This window comes from Lipotes vexillifer, unplaced genomic scaffold (assembly GCF_000442215.2).
Source record: "Lipotes vexillifer unplaced genomic scaffold, Lipotes_vexillifer_v1.1 scaffold989, whole genome shotgun sequence".
Taxonomy (NCBI): domain Eukaryota; kingdom Metazoa; phylum Chordata; class Mammalia; order Artiodactyla; family Lipotidae; genus Lipotes; species Lipotes vexillifer.
In genome coordinates this window covers 512,491-528,410 of record NW_006796817.1, presented here as the reverse complement: position 1 = coordinate 528,410, position 15,920 = coordinate 512,491, and the positions used below count along the sequence as shown (strand labels likewise).

Below are 15,920 nucleotides of genomic sequence, written 5' to 3'. Positions count from 1 at the left end.
GCCGACGCAGGGGACACGGGTTCGTGCCCTGGTCTGGGAGGATCCCACATGCCGCGGAGCGGCTGGGCCTGTGAGCCATGGCCTCTGGGCCTGTGCGTCCGGAGCCTGTGCTCCGCAACGGGAGAGGTCACAATGGTGAGAGGCCCGTGTACCGCAAAAAAAAAAAAAAAAAGTAGATGCTGGACAGAGTGCCTGCCAGGGTGACAGGCTAGTTGGAGACATGAGTCTCAGCCTAGTGATGACAATGACTGGCCTATGTCCATCCCATCAACCATGGAGAAAACAGACCTCCAACTCTGAGATTACCCGCCGGCCACAACAGCCTCCAGCCCCTTCTCCTCTCCTAGCCTCCCTCCCCAAGGAGCCTGCCTTGGTCCTCACAGGGACCTTCAGGGCCTGGAACCTCCCCTCCTTCTAGCTCTTCCCTCCAGGGCCCGTCTCTGGCTTGGCTCTCCAAGCAGTGGTGCGGGCACGATTCCCAGCCTCCCTCTGGAGCCTATGATCTTCTTCCACCCCAACTCTTCCAATTTCAGCTCTACCCACACTGCCTGCATTCTCTGGCTATGGCTAGACCAGCCTTCAGGTCTTGCGAACCCCTCACTTCTCCTTCTCTTGCCCCTGGCAGATGTCTTCCTCACTGACTTCACTGAGAAGACCTGAGAAGGCATGAGCTGTGAACACCCTCAATCTCCTTCCTTCCTTCCACTTTTAAACACCTCTAACTCTTCACCTACCCCTCCTGGCTCCTGACACCAGGAAGGGATGGATGGGTTTCCTCCAAGGCTGAGACTGGCAGCTGGGCTCTTGATGCTAACCTTTTGACCCCCAGTCCCCCCACTCCCCCCAACAATCACTCTCTCTTTTGCATCTTCAACTTCTCCGTCTCTACTTGGTCCTTATCCTGCCTGGAAGTATATGCAACTATCCCTCAACCTAAAGAAACCCCCGCCTTCCTTTGGCCCTCCAGGGCTAAACCAAAGCTGCCCTGTTAGGATAAAACCTTCCCTCTCTATGAGGAATTCTACTTCACAGACCATAACATAAGGCAGAAGAACTAAAAGGCCCCAAGGGATCACTTGATCTCATTTCCAAAGATCGGGACATTAAGACCCAAAGCCAGCAGGGCTGGGCAAGGGGCATCCAGGAGTGACAGCAAGGATGGCTAACTCATGACACTGCACTCTGTGCCATCTTGGCCCTCCTGGAATGTTGCTTTTTGCGATGCCCATACACTATAGAGGCCTTTCCTTGATGCAGGAGGGCATATCCTTCTGCCATGTGGGCACCAAGCAGAGGGCAGGATTTAGGGCCATTTCAGTTCCTATAGGCTCTGCTGATACACAGGAGGCCTTGCATTGTAAGTTGGGTGGGTTTTTCTTCCAGGGCTGATGCTGCCATCAGTGAGGAGGCTGATTACCCAGTAAGCTCTGAGGTGCCTTCTAGCACTTGAATCTTGTGAGCCTCTGAATGCTGTGGCAATCCTTCCCTGGGGACAGAGTTCTTTTGTTCTCTGCATTGGTCACCACACTGCCCAGGAGAACCCAAGAACCCTTGACTCCTGGTCCTAACCTTTGGGACCTGGGCCCCACTACAACCCATAACCAGTTACCTGAATTATTGGCCTGGCCCCACTACAACCTATAACCAGTTACCTGAATTATTGGAGTTGCTGTATTTTGCTGAATGCTCTTCACTATTTTCAACAGCAGATCGTTTTGACTTCTTTAAAAATAAAAAATAGAAGGGGAAAAGCAAAGAATAAACATACCAGAATAAAAACATTTTCCAGGCATAGTTACACTAGCTACACACAAAGTCATATTTGGCCTCATAACTTAATACAGTGAAGAAGCCACAAGCCAAAACTTAAGGGAGAAATAAAACCAAGAATGCTGAGTTTACTCTCTCAGGCCAGTCATTCCCCGCAATTACATTAAGGCCATAATCAGCCCAGCAAGCCAGGAAACTCTATGGTCCATTTCTCTGCTGATATTATATGGCTTTTCTTTCAGAAGCTGCAAACCAGTCATCTGGAAATGGTTTTAGCTTTCATGGAGATAAAGCACAGAATCTGTCATTAACTAAATGGGCACCATTAACCTAGAACTTTCTTCACATCTAGTCAGGAAATTCGCAAGAAAGAATTCAGAGAGACACCGGACTTACCTTTCGAGCTAAGATCTTCCTCCTTTTTCTTTCTTCTTCGGATCCATGGTGAGACTGAGCTCTCGTCAGTCTTCGATGCTGGTGGATCTTTAAGAGACCACAATTCACCACAACAGTAAGCATATCCTACACTAATGAAAATCTCTAACATGTTTTGCCAAATCAAATCATTTGGATGAAAAATCTTTCATTGCTCAGCCTGTCTGCCTCCAAGCTTGGGTCTGGATGTCTGGGAGAAGAGTATGCCAGCAGATGACCCTTCTCTCTCCCCGAGTTCCTTCCTGCCTTTCTCTCTCTTACGGAAAATGAGTGTGGTCCCCAGCACCTTTAGAGCATGGAGCATGTGTGCCCCACCACCACCCAGTCTATCCTGATCATAAAGGAGGACTGCTCTTTGTGGACATGTTTGTTTCCCCTACAGGCTGAGCTCCTTGAGGGTAGGACTGTGAAGTACTCAGCTGTCTCGCAGCATTGAACGTGGAGCCTGGTCCAGAGCAAGTATGCAAGAACTGTTTATGGAGTGAACACTCAGTTACAAGTAAATCACTGTGATCACCACAGCAGAGGATGGGGACACTAAAAGATCAAAAGGCAATGAGGAACTGTTAGCAATTTACCTGCTTCTGTTCTTCAATTAGCCTCTTTTCTATACATTCTTTGGCAATTCTCAATGCCTCTTTTAACTTTGTGGGGATCTGAAAGAAGAGAAAGTACATAATCTATTGAGTAAAATAGCTGGAGAGTCTCTCAAGTCCCAGTATGAATAAAAAACAGTTGCTAGTCAAGGAAGAGGACACCTGGAATGAAATCAGTTACAAGCTGTCCACTTGACTCCTATCCTGGCCACTTCTGGTATCCTCAAACACACTCACCTCATTAGCATGTTTTAGCAATAAATATATAAAACTAACACATAAATAAGCATGATGTATGTCTCAAGTATTTCAAGTTATTCTCACGGAACCCCAAATTACCAAAACGATCCTGAAAAAGAAGATGGAAACTGGAGGCCTCACGCTCCCTGATTTCAAAATGCATTACAAAGCTACAAAAAACAGTGTGATACTGGCAATAAAGACAGACACACAGACCAATGGAACAAACAGAGAGCCCAGAAATTAACCCTCATGCCAAAAGCACACAGTGGGAAAAGGACAGTTTCTTCAATAAATGGTGCTGGTAAAACTGGATATCTACATGCAAAAGAATGAAGCTGGACCCCTACCTTACACTGTATGCAAAAATTAACTCAAAATTGGATTAAAGACCTAAACCTAAGACCTAAAAACATAAAACTCTTAGAAGAAAACATAGGGAGAAAGCTTTGTGATAATGGATTTGGCAATAATTTCTTGGACAGGACACCAAAAGCACAGGCAACAAAAGCCAAAATAGACAAATCGGACTGCATCAAGCTTTAATCAAGCTTAAAACTTCTGAACATCAAAGGAAACAATCAACAGAGTGAAAAGGCAACCTACGGAATAGGAGAAAATAAATGGAAATCATACATCTGATAAGGGGTTAATATCCAGAATGTACAAAGAACTCCTACAACTCAAAAACAAAAACATAAGTCATCAATTAAAAAATGGACCTGTCACCAAAAATGGATTATGCCACAATAAACCTGAAAAAAAAATAAATAAAGAGCAGAAAATCAAAGGAAAAAATGGCAAAGGACCTAAACAGACACTTCTCCAATGAAGATACACAAATGGCCAACAAGCATATGGAAAGATGATCAATATCTCCAATCATGAGAGAAATGCAAACCAAAACCACAATGAGATATAACCTCACATATTAGGATGGTAACTATCAAAAAAACAGAAAATAACAAATGTTGGTGAGGATGGAAGATATTGTACACTTATGGTGGGAATGTAAAATGGCACAGCAGCTATGGAAAACAGTATAGAAGTTCCTCAAAAAAAAATCTAAAAATAGAATTACCATATGATCCAGCAATCCTACTTCTGGGTATATATCCAAAAGAACTGAAAGCAGGATATCAAAGCATGCCCCATGTTCACTGAAGCATTATTCACAATAGCCAAGGGATGGAAGAAACCCACATGTCCATCGATACATGAATGGATAAATAAAGTGTGGTATATACACACAGGGGAATATTATTCAGCCTTAAAAAGGAAAGAAATACTGTCACATGCTTATAACATGGACGAACCTTGAGGACATTACACTGGGTGAGATAAGCCTGTCACAAAAGGACAAATCCTGTATGATTCCACTTATAGGAGATATCTAAAAGGTAAAATGTGTTTGCCAAACGGCTGGGGGGTGGAAAAATTGGGAGTTGTACTTAAGGTGGTTCTCATATCGGTTTGCAAGATGAAAAAGTTCCAGAGATCTGTTACACGACAATGTGAACACACTTCACACCACTGAGCTGTACACTTAAAAATGGCTAAGAGGATACATTTTACATGATGTTCTTATCATAATTAAAAACAAAAAAATATATAAAGCTATTGGAACACACACACACAAATTCAAGTAATTATAATATTTTATAACTTCAGAGGGATTTTCTCTGTGAAAGACTTATTTCCTCCCTCCCTTCCTTCCTTTCTTTCTTAAGACTTACTTTCTGAATTTCACAAGATTAAGTTTTTTCTTACTGGAAGATGCTATTAACAAAAGCTTAGTGTGGTTCTGAGCTTGTCATTTCTTAATTTATTAGTTTTTCAAACCACGAGGAGTTCAGGCCTAGAAAACAGACACCCAGACCATGTTCAACTTTTTGTCTCTATTATTCTTTTAAAAATTTAAGGTTAGGGGACTTCACTGGTGGTCCAGTGGTTAAGAATCTGCCTTCCAGTGCAGAGAACGCGGGTTCGATCCCTGGTCAGGGAACTACCATCCCACATGCTGCGGGGCAACTACTGAGCCCGCGTGCCTCAACTAGAGAGCCTGCATGCCACAAACTACAGAGCCCATGTGCTCTGGAATCTGCGTGCCACAACTACAGAGAAGCCTGCACGCCACAACGAAGAGCCTGCGCACCACAACTAAGATCTGATGCAGCCAAAACCAAATAAATAAAATGAATATTTAAAAAAAATTTTAAGTTTAAAAAAGTTTAGAGTAGGTAATACACAGTGATATGGTACAAAACTCAGAAGGCATAAAAAGGGTATATCCACAGTAAAAAACATCCCACCTAGTCCCCCACCATGGAGGCAACCAACATCACCAGTCTCTTGTGTATCTTTCCAGAAAGAAAACAGACATACACTGGTTTTGCTGCAGGCTCTCTGGCTTGGAGGAAGAACAAGGGCTGATGATAACCCCTGGGCTGGACTACTAGGGTTGAGGAGAGCATATTTATTTACAAGGCTGAATGCATTTCCTGAAGAGTTTCAGTAACAAAGACATGCATTTAAAAGTTTTTTTTTTTTTCCTACATCAGATCCAAAGAAGCTATTATTGTCAGAACTCCTCTAACTGGCAAAACAGGACAGAGGAAAACTTCTCCCTTGCCTATAAATCTTCTGACCCCACCTTGTTTGGGGTTTTATTTCTTTTTTCCCCCCCACTAAATGTAATTTCTTCGTAAGAGTTTTACAGGTTTTGGGGGAATAGAGAGAGGAGAAAGAGAAATACCCTTCATCTCACTACCCAAAACAATGCTAACAGTGAGCGCCCAGCCCTGAACTAGGTGTTCTCAGGGATTATCTCAGTTGTCCAGTGACAACAGACAAGTTTTACTCACCAATTCTATACAATGAGTAAGTAGACCCAAAGAATAGGTCCTTGTCCATATATCAGTGGCTCTCAAATGAGGGTGATTTTGCCCCCGTCCCCTCCCTAGGGGACATTTGGCTGCATCTGGAAGCAGTTTTCACGGTCACACAGTTGTGGGGTGGAATGAGAGTACTGCTTGTATCTAGTGGGTACAGGCCAGGGGTGCTGCTCAACATCCCACAACGCACAGCAGAGCCCCGGCAACAAAGAACAGCTACCTGGTCCAAAGTGTCAAAGGTCAGGGCTGAGAAACCCTGCCTTAGATAAATGGCTGGTATCATGAAAGCAAAGCAAGGCATCAACCTGGTTTGGGGGAGTTCCAAAGCCCCTGTTCTTTTTTTTTTTTTTCCTTCTTTTAAATTGGGATATAGTTGTTTTACAATGTTGGGTTAGTTTCTATTGTACAGTGAAGTGGAGTTCCCTGTGCTATACAGCAGGTTCTTATTAGTTATCTATCTTATACATATTAGTGTGTACATGTCAATCCCAATCTCCTAGCTCATGCCACCCCCACTTCCCCCCTTGATGTCCATACGTTTGTTCCAAAGCCCCTGCTCTTTGCATAACACCACATAACACTGCCACTTCCCAGGATACTTCCTTCTAGTCCTTATTCTAGACAGAGGTATTTTTTTTTTACACACTGTATTTTATATCCTGTTTTTTTCCCTTAGCCCAAATAATAATCATTTTCCAGGCTACTACAATGTCCTTATAAATTTTACTTTTATTAGATAAAACATATTTAATCCAATACATGTACTTAAATTATTAAGCTATTCCCTCATTATAGGATATTTAGATTATTTGCAATTTTTCTTTATGTAAAATAAAGAAGGCTGCTGGCCATTCCCGTTCCACAAGGATTAAGCTGCAACCCATTGCAATTGCCCCCCCGGAAGGTTCACCGTGGGGGGAATTCAGGGTGGAGAAAAACAGGAAGCATTCTGTGCTTTGGATATACAGGACCCTAGGGAGTTAAGATGCCTATCTAAGGAAAAATTTCAATGACCCCAGATTCTTGGCATCTTTCATACACAGAAAAACACTAAAATCATTAACTTCAGATGTCTGTCTTCTGTGATTAGCAATAATCTTTTTATGCTTGACTACATGTTTTTTTCCAGCAAAAAGTTCATATATATCCTGGCCCCTCCCCTGCCTCTTCATAGTTCCTTAGAGCTATCTAAGAGGCTGTCTCCCGGCTACTGTCCTCAGTAAGGTCCCCAAATAAAAACGCTCTTAAGTGTGCGTTTTTCCAGTCCACACTTATAAATACTGTACCTTCTTTTTTTGATTAAAAAAGCACTAACTTTCCAAGTACACATTCATGTCACAAACCAAGAAATGATATAATTTGCTTTACCTTAAACTGTGGCTTTTCGGAAGTAGTTAACAGAACATCACTGAATAATCTGTAAAGAAAAGAAACAAACAAAAATATCTTTCTTAAACCAGGTGCACTCCCAGAACAGGATCGATAAAGAATGAGACATCTTTTGCCCATCAAGTGCCCCCCAACATCCCCCAGCTCCGGGCCAATCCACCATCTCGTGTTTATCAAACTCAAAGGAGTTTCCGGGCCACCCAAGGTGACCTCCAGAAACCCGCCACTCCCCACCATCTCGGAGCTCTCCAGGGGGACTGGGTCAGCCTTGTAGGGGAGCTGATTTCCCCACTGAGGGGTGACAGTCTTCTCACGCTTCATAGTGAATTAATTCACATTTTGAAAAGAAATCTGCACATTATTTATTGTATTTATATTATATTGCAAATAATATATGCAGTAGATATTTCTAAACAGAATAATTGGCTTTCCTTTTTTTTTTTTTTTTTTTTTTTGCCCCAGAGGAGGACAAAATTTATTCTAGATAGAGCTCAATATAATAAAAACATGAGAGTAAGTAAAAAAGGAATTGTTCTGATTGTAATCCAACGAGAAAATAATTTTCTTAGCAGTGTTTCTCATGCTCTCTTAAAAAGAAATAGCAGCTCTGGGAGAATATCAATTCTCTCTTCAAAAGTGTGTTTTTTGTTTTTTGTTTTTATAAAGGGAGCTATTTTTTCTTTTAAATAAATTTATTTTATCTATTTATTTTTTGCTGTGTTGGGTCTTCATTGCTGCGCGCGGGCTTTCTCTAGTTGTGGCGAGCAAGGGCTACTACTCTTTGTTGAGGTGCGCGGGCTTCTCATTGCGGTGGCTTTTCTTGTTGCAGAGCACGGGCTCTAGGCTCATGGGCTTCAGTAGTTGTGGCACACGGGCTCAGTAGTTGTGGGTCGCAGGCTCTAGAGCACAGGCTCAGCAGTTGTGGCACACGGGCCTAGTTGCTCCGCAGCATGAGGGATCCTCCTGGACCAGGGCTCGAACCCGTCTCCCCTGCATTGGCAGGCGGATTCTCAACCACTGTGCCACCAGGGAGGCCCAAAAGTGTGTTATTAAAAACAATAGCATGAGGAATTCTGAACTGTTCTGGCTAAAACAGGTCAGAGAATTTAAATGGTTGTCTGGGCAGTGCCCAAAAGGCTCTAAGTAAGTCTTTCCTTGAACAGTCCCCCTTTTTAAAAAACAGGAACTACATCACAAGTACAAGTGACAGGGTTAACTTTTCCCTTCAGCACTCCCTGGGCGGCTTGGAGGTGGAGACAGAACTCTCCCCTTCAAGGCCGAGGGTCCACTTATTTCCAGACAACACGTTTTGAACTGAACAGAGTTCACACCTCTCCAAGTGCTGTCTCAAGGCTGAAGCCCATATGGTAGAAAGACTTAAGTGAAGAAAAATTATCTGGATTCACTTTAGAACTGGAAGACTGGGAGAAAAATGTAAAAGCTTTGGAGCAGAGGGTGCAACTACAAACCCAAGTAAATTAACGTGGATACAAGCTGTTCCCTAACTACAAATGCATATGTTCTAAAAGTGTGTGTGAAAATTGCTTTGTTTCCCTGACTAGATCTAGTTTTCCACGTTTACACTGTTATTAATGGTGGCTGGTTTGGGGAGGGAGGCACCAGTGTCAGTCAAACATTAGGAAGTCACATCCACGTGGTGGGGGCTTGGGCCGCTCTGTCCATCACAGCCTCCCCGGGGCCTAGGACGGTGCCGGAGCTGGAGTAGACTTTCCCTAACACAAGGAAACTGAAGTTATCACCACTTCCTCTGACCTCCGGCTGTATGTACCTGAGGCTGTGCCGCCTTATTTCCCCATACAATTGTTTCCCAAATACAGCTGTTTACAGAGCACTGGGTAAGTCGCAAGGCACAGAGTATAAGCTGAATCAATAGTAAGCATAACTAACATTTAATAAGCTCTGCTTTAGTAACTGGCACTGTACTAGGAATCATTGCAATAAATCCTCCCAACAGCCCTCTGAGGTGGGGGCTATTATTGTCCCCACTTACAGATGGGGAAACTCAGCTTCCAGAGGTTAGGAAACCTGCCCAAGGTCACCCAGGTAGAAGTGGTAAGGCTGGGCCCACCCCCAGGTCTGTCTAACCTCAGACACATGCTTCTTAACCACCCTGCTGCCTTTCCATGACGGAACAGAAAACATACCTAAAGGAAAGGCCCCAAAGCACTATTTCACCCACCTCAATTGACTATTTATAACCCTGTTTAAAGGAGAATGTCTCCTCAGCTCTACACCCCAGCACAGTGCCTGGTACACGTCAGACGTCAGATACGTGTTACCCAGTGAGTAAATGAACAAACAAGCACAGGGGAGGCCAGAGCCATGCTGCCCTCCTCCAAGAGGCCAGAACCTCCCCAGCCAGCGGCTAGTGAAGCAGCCACAGCCATGGGCCGCGTGGTGCACTGAAACAGGGTGGCCCCCCTTCAGTACCTCCCAAGCGGGAAGTCCACGTATACAACACCAACATGGACAGGGAAAGACACATGTGAAGATGACACTGAGAGCAGTCAGGCTATATGGTGCAGAGAGGTCACAAGGAAAGGTCAGGACATCATGCGGCAAGTGACCGCCAGCAAGCAGGTCACGGTGACTCTGCGGGGACGCTGTTGAGTCTCTACCAGGACCAGACACTTGGGCTAGTGGTCAACACAGTTAGGAGGGTTACAGCCAAGGTGTGGGATTGACTTACGGCATCTGTAAGAGCCGGGAGACGGTGGGCATGCCATTTTTACAGGCGTCACAAGACAGCGTAGACTCCAACACGGCCACTTGAAATGAACAGATACACATTTTAGTTCCACAGAACATGCTGGCAAATCCACTTGGTGATGAAAAGTTTGACACCACTTTGCAACAACTGTCTGCGGGCTGATCAGGACAGTGTCAAAACTCTTCACGCACAGACAGATGGCATACGTGCCAGGGAGGGGGATGCTGGCAACACTGACACTACTGACGCCTCAAAAGAAATGGTTCAGGAACCACATGCTGACAGAAAGCTAAATATATTCCAGAGATAACTGGAGGAGGGATTCAAGATATCATCCATAAATATGTTTGCTCTCTGAAAAGAGAAGTAAACACTACACAGAAGTAAAATTCTGAACTTGAGCGACGTTTCTCTGTTTGCCTGCTTTTAGTCAAAACCATTACACGAAATGCCAACTGTTAGTATCGCACCATCCCACACCTTGGATGATGTAAACAAAAGCAGCCAGATTTCTCTACTTCCAGGTAACTGTTCAGTGTCAGCTGTTCTGTTCAAACTCAACCCAAAGAAGTCTCGGGGCCTGTTCTCTGGAACCATCTCATTTGATACAAAACTAACACTGGTGGAGGGTTGCCCCGCATGCCTGGAAGGCACAGTGGTCCAAGACCTGCCCTGCCCTCCGCTCCCTCTGCTCTGGCAGTGAGTTCTGAGCTGGCTGTGGAGGGGATGAAAGGGTCCCCGGATGACTCTGCATCAGTCCCCACATCCCTTCTTCTTACAGGTGCCCACCCATCCCCGCACTCGCTTCAGCCTCCTCAGTAATGCTAGAAGAGCTCCTGGATCCTGGTGCCAGGTATCTGCATTCCTGTCTGCCTTTCCTAGCCCTGGGCTTGCCAGGCTCTCCTCTACCATGTGTCTAGCCTGTGGCTGTCCTCGCAGGTCTCTCTCCAGCCTTGGTCTGACTCCTGACACCTGCCTGAGTCCACAAGACTGGCTGCAACTTTCCTGCTCCTGGTTCCTGCTTCTGTATCAGATTCAGTCTGGCCATACTTCTCTTCACATCCTCTTGCTTCCAAAATTCTAATGCATGTTATAAAATGTCCCCTGAGGTTTCAGGTAGCCTGACAAATAGACAAGCTATCTGAATTTTCAGGGAAATGCATTTAAGGAAGTCACTCAAATCACTTTTATACGAGTAAGACTTTCTGGCTGTGGAACGTAGCAACTTCCTCTGGGTCTTCCCTGGACTCTGGAAAGAGGGTGAGTAGCTCTGCACATTACAAGGTCCCAGAAGGCCCCTCCACACCCCATATACTGACCCACAGCCATAGACGGTGCAGGAGGGAAGGAGTCTACAGGCACTGAGTCTGGCGGCCGTCCGTAAGTCATTTCATACAGTAAGTGGCCAAAGCAGTGGACGTCCACACTCTCCAATGTCTGCAGAAGAAAAGAGAGCAGCGGCATATTTGGCCTTTGCTTTGGCTTTGTGAATCCCAAGCCTCCTGCCCTGGGCTTCCACTAGGAAACATGGCCCAGGGGCAACCCCACTCACAACTGGTAGTAATGACCCAATTCCAAAGACTTTTGTAAAAGCTCACAAAGCACTGCTCTGACCAAAGGTCTTGGTCCTACCCTCCATGGTATTCCAGTCACTGGTTCTATGCCCTCCTTGTCCCAGCTACCACCTCAACTAGCCTCTTGGAGAAACAGCAGTGCTGTGGGAGAAAAGCGCCAACAGGCATGCCTACCCCAACTGTGCCTGTCACTGCTTAGGGCATATCCCTTACAGTGGCAGATCATGCATCCTGCCATGGGGATAATTTATACCTAAATATAAACCTGCTGTTTCATGACTTTCAGCAACTTACATTGATTTTCCTGAATTGTGAGAAATAAGATCGGTAGAAGGAAGGAAGGCCCAACAAGGAATTCTCAAGGTCCAGCAGCCGGCAAGCGTCCCCTTCCAGCATCACGTTGGAAGCATGAAGATGCCCATAAGGGAATCCTTTGTCGTGGAGAAACTTTAGTACCTATTAAAAAATAGGTAGAGGTCACATTCCCCACCCCCTAACTCGTTCAGATACAAGACAGGTTAAACTTTGCTTTTTTAGTCAATATATTTTGAAACAAAACCAGACCGGTCACTGGGGAGATTCCTAGAAAAAAACTGAACGAGATAGCTGTGTTCTCTTGGCGCCAAGATAAAGATCAACCGAAAATAACACAAAAGTTGGTACTCACACAATAAAGTTCTTAAACCAGACACTAACTTAGGAATTTCCAATAGCTAAGTTTTTGGAACTTTGTTGATCGAAATTACTGCCTTAGTCTCAAATATTTGCTTTTTGGGATAAAATATGACAATGTCACCAGTTTATAAGCCATCAGACAACTTAAACTGCTTTGGATATTGCCTGAGAACTTTCCCAAAGGAGTATGGTGAGGCTGGGTGAAATTCCAATGCAACTTACACCAAAATTAAATAACTCTTACCTCTAATATTTGCCGCCCGTATGTTTTTATTTGCTGAAGTTCAAGGCCTTGAATCTTCTTAGGGTTGCAATACTTCCTTAGGAACGGGTCTTTTGGTTTTGCCTTTGGAAAGGAACAAAGAGCACATAAGAAGGCAGTAGACTGGTTGAATTCTACACATGGCCTCCCTGAACAGGCAGGACGCTAAGAGGCTGGGGGGCACCAGATGAGTCCAGCTGGCAGGATGTGGGCTCTTAAATACAGCAGTCTGTACAGTTAATAGAAAGAGGCTGACCTGGGTTCCAGCCTTTCTCTAGTCCAGTGAAGACACCGAAGTCTTGTATACTGTTAGAATTCCTCAGTATTGATTTTTTTTTTTTTAACATACAGAAGTGTTAATTATAGTTATCATGTTGTACACTACATCTCTAGTACTTATTTATATTACTTATCTTACAGCTGTGAGTTTATACCCTTTGACAGCCTTCTTCCACTTCCCCCTCACCGCCCCCCTCCCCACCTCTGGGGACCACAAATCTGATCTCTTTTTCTATGAGTTTGTAATGCTTCTCAGTATTTTTTTTTTAATTTTTTTTACAGCTTTATTGAGATAGTTCAACATTGCTTTGTTAAGTCAAAGTCATAAACTTTAAAACTGACCTAAGAGCAGCCTACAATGTAATGGATATAATCATGTAATGTTCAACCTTCCCTCATGTGGAGAAAGGAATGCTCTTTAGCCAAATTGGGTAGTTTCTATTGCTAAGATAAAAATTAATTCCAAATAAAATTAAAATTAAATCCTCAGGGCCTAGCTTCTGGAAGCCTAGGGATCAAGTATGAATAACAGGTTCTTAAGGGACTTGAGAACTTCTTTATGACCATGAATTTGCACCACAAGTACCTTGTAGATCAGGTCCTTCAAAGTTCCTTTTTCATTAAACATTCTAATTAGCAATGCTGAGGATTCGTTAGCTGTGGCAAAGGTAACACGATAGATGTAAGGGTGCTGCCAAAACAAAAAAGAAATTCACATTTATCTGCATCAGCATCTACGCTCCTTTAAGATCCAGGATCTGGTTATGCAGAGTCAAGTACCAGCTCGATAGTTTAATTGCACATAAATGCAGAATATTCCCGGAACACATGGCATTTTCAAGTTATTAGATAGTCAACTAGTAAATCATTTTTTAGATGAGAGAAGGAAGGTAAACTATAGTGACAAAAGGAAGTGGATAAATGATGAGCTAAGCTCTCCAAGTGAAGGTGTCTGCTTTGGTACGAGTAGTCTCACAGTTCAGACAAAAGTGTGGTGCAATAGAGAGAAAGCCTGCATTTTTGGAACAGTGGTTTTAATATTCTGCCTCTGTAAATTGGTAAGAAATACAGCCAGATCTTATAACAGCCAAGTGGGAACCAGGATAAATGTGTCTTCACTCACAGCTTTGCCTAACATTCCACACTGCTGTTTAGTGACAAGCCTGGGAGTGTAACAGCCAGGAAACAAGCAACACCAGCCATCTTTCGGCATTATGGCCCTTTTCCAGGGCAGCTAGCACGAATCTTCCTGTCCCTCTACTGGAGTGTGCAATGGATGTCGACAAAGTGGGGTGGGAAGTAAGACAAATTGTTTAATGACTGAAAGAAAAGTCCTCACATGACCTGGAATTTTGGTTACATGGACCGATTGGCTTCAGGTATTACAGTGTCCATCAGCTCAAAGGAGTACCATGAGCATTTAAACCCTGGGGAGCTGGGCTGTGCAAGGACTTGATGAGCAGGGACTGAGTGGGTCGGGGGATGGAAGGGTGTGCCCAGGGAAATATAGTAAATTGATCATGAAGTTTCTCCTGATTAACAGCGAAGCGATTGCTGCTGATATTTTAATGGCTTTATTAAATATAATTCACATCCCATTATAAAGTTAACTCAATGGTTTTCAGTACACTCAGAACTGTGCAACTATCACACAATCTAATTTTAGAACATTTTCATCACCTCAAAATGAAACCCAATGAATACAATAAAAATCCTTCAGTCTATACTGATTTAAATAGACAAAGAAGAGAGAAGAGGAAGCTATTCCTTACAGTAGAATGCCAACTAATAAACAGATGAGGAATGATGGAATTAGAAAATCTCTATGAATGCTAAAACTAGTGGATTTGATAAAAACAGGCTATTTATATCGTCTCAAAAAAATCTCCTTCAACTACTTATTAATTCTAGTTATTTATCTTATAAAAATAATTAAGGAAGGGTACAAATGTTTAGCCAAAATTGTTCACTATGGCTTTTTTTTTTTTTAATAAGAGCAAAAAACTAGAAGTGATCCAAATGTCTAATAGATTAGCTGAGTGAATTGAGGTAGAGCCAAGGATAATTCTAACGCAGCCAGTAATAATGATATTATACTATATTTATTAACAATAAAAGATGTTCATGGTATACCATTAACAACAAAAAAATCAGGTTTTAAAACAATATCTATATAATTTTTCAAATATAATCATATAAAATTCTAGAAAAGTAACAACTGGACATTTCGGTTCATACTTCTGGTTGGTTGGAATTATGGGCAAGTTTTATTTTACTTTTGCTTATCTGTGTTTTCTGAGTTTCTGTAATTAATATGCACCATCTTTTTATTTATTTATTTACTTTTGTTTGTTTTGGCCATGCCACATGGCATGCAGGATCTTAGTTCCCCCAACCAGGGACTGAACCCATGCCCCCTGCAGCGGAAGTGCCGAGTCTTAACCACTGGACCGCCAGAGAAGTCCTGCACTATCTTCTTTTTAAAAAGCACATCCATTCAAAGAAATTTAGAATTGGGTGCTCACAGCCTGTGTGACACAACTAATCAAACTCAAAGACCACAGCATTTGTTTTTTGGCCCGGCATCACACCTCATTAAAAGCTTGGTTTTGCTAGCCTGACAAGACACTCTATCTTCAAGAATGAACTTGCCAGGACTTCCCTCATGGTGCAGTGGTTAAGAATCTCCCTGCCAATGCAGGGGACACAGGTTTGATGCCTGGTCCGGGAAGATCCCACATGCCACAAAGCAACTAAGCCCGTGCATCACAACTACTGAGCCTGCGCTCTAGAGCCCATGAGCTGCAACTACTGAAGCCCGTGCACCCTAGAGCCCACATGCCGCAACTACTGAGCCCACGTGCCGCGACTACTGAAGCCCTCATGCCTAGAGGCCATGGTCCACAACAAGAGAAGCCACCACAATGAGAAGCCCGCGCACTGCAATGAAGGGCAGGCCCCACTCGCCACAACTAGAGAAAGCCCGCGTGCAGCAATGAAGACTCAACACAGCCCCAAAAAAAAAAAAAAAAAAAAAAAAAAAAAAAAATTAAAAAAAAAAAAAAAAAAAATACC

The 15,920-nt window shown here is 43.5% G+C and overlaps 1 protein-coding gene across 1 annotated transcript in view; it reads right to left on the bottom strand.

The window, feature by feature from the left end:
• The window catches only part of PXK (PX domain containing serine/threonine kinase like), a 77,589-nt gene that overhangs the window by 12,136 nt on the left and 49,533 nt on the right, over positions 1–15,920 (bottom strand). The window contains 9 exon segments of the mRNA XM_007472320.1: positions 1,653–1,722; positions 2,167–2,253; positions 2,784–2,861; positions 7,304–7,352; positions 10,035–10,113; positions 11,375–11,492; positions 11,924–12,085; positions 12,549–12,650; positions 13,432–13,536. Coding sequence (XP_007472382.1) covers positions 1,653–1,722; positions 2,167–2,253; positions 2,784–2,861; positions 7,304–7,352; positions 10,035–10,113; positions 11,375–11,492; positions 11,924–12,085; positions 12,549–12,650; positions 13,432–13,536 — 850 coding nt within the window.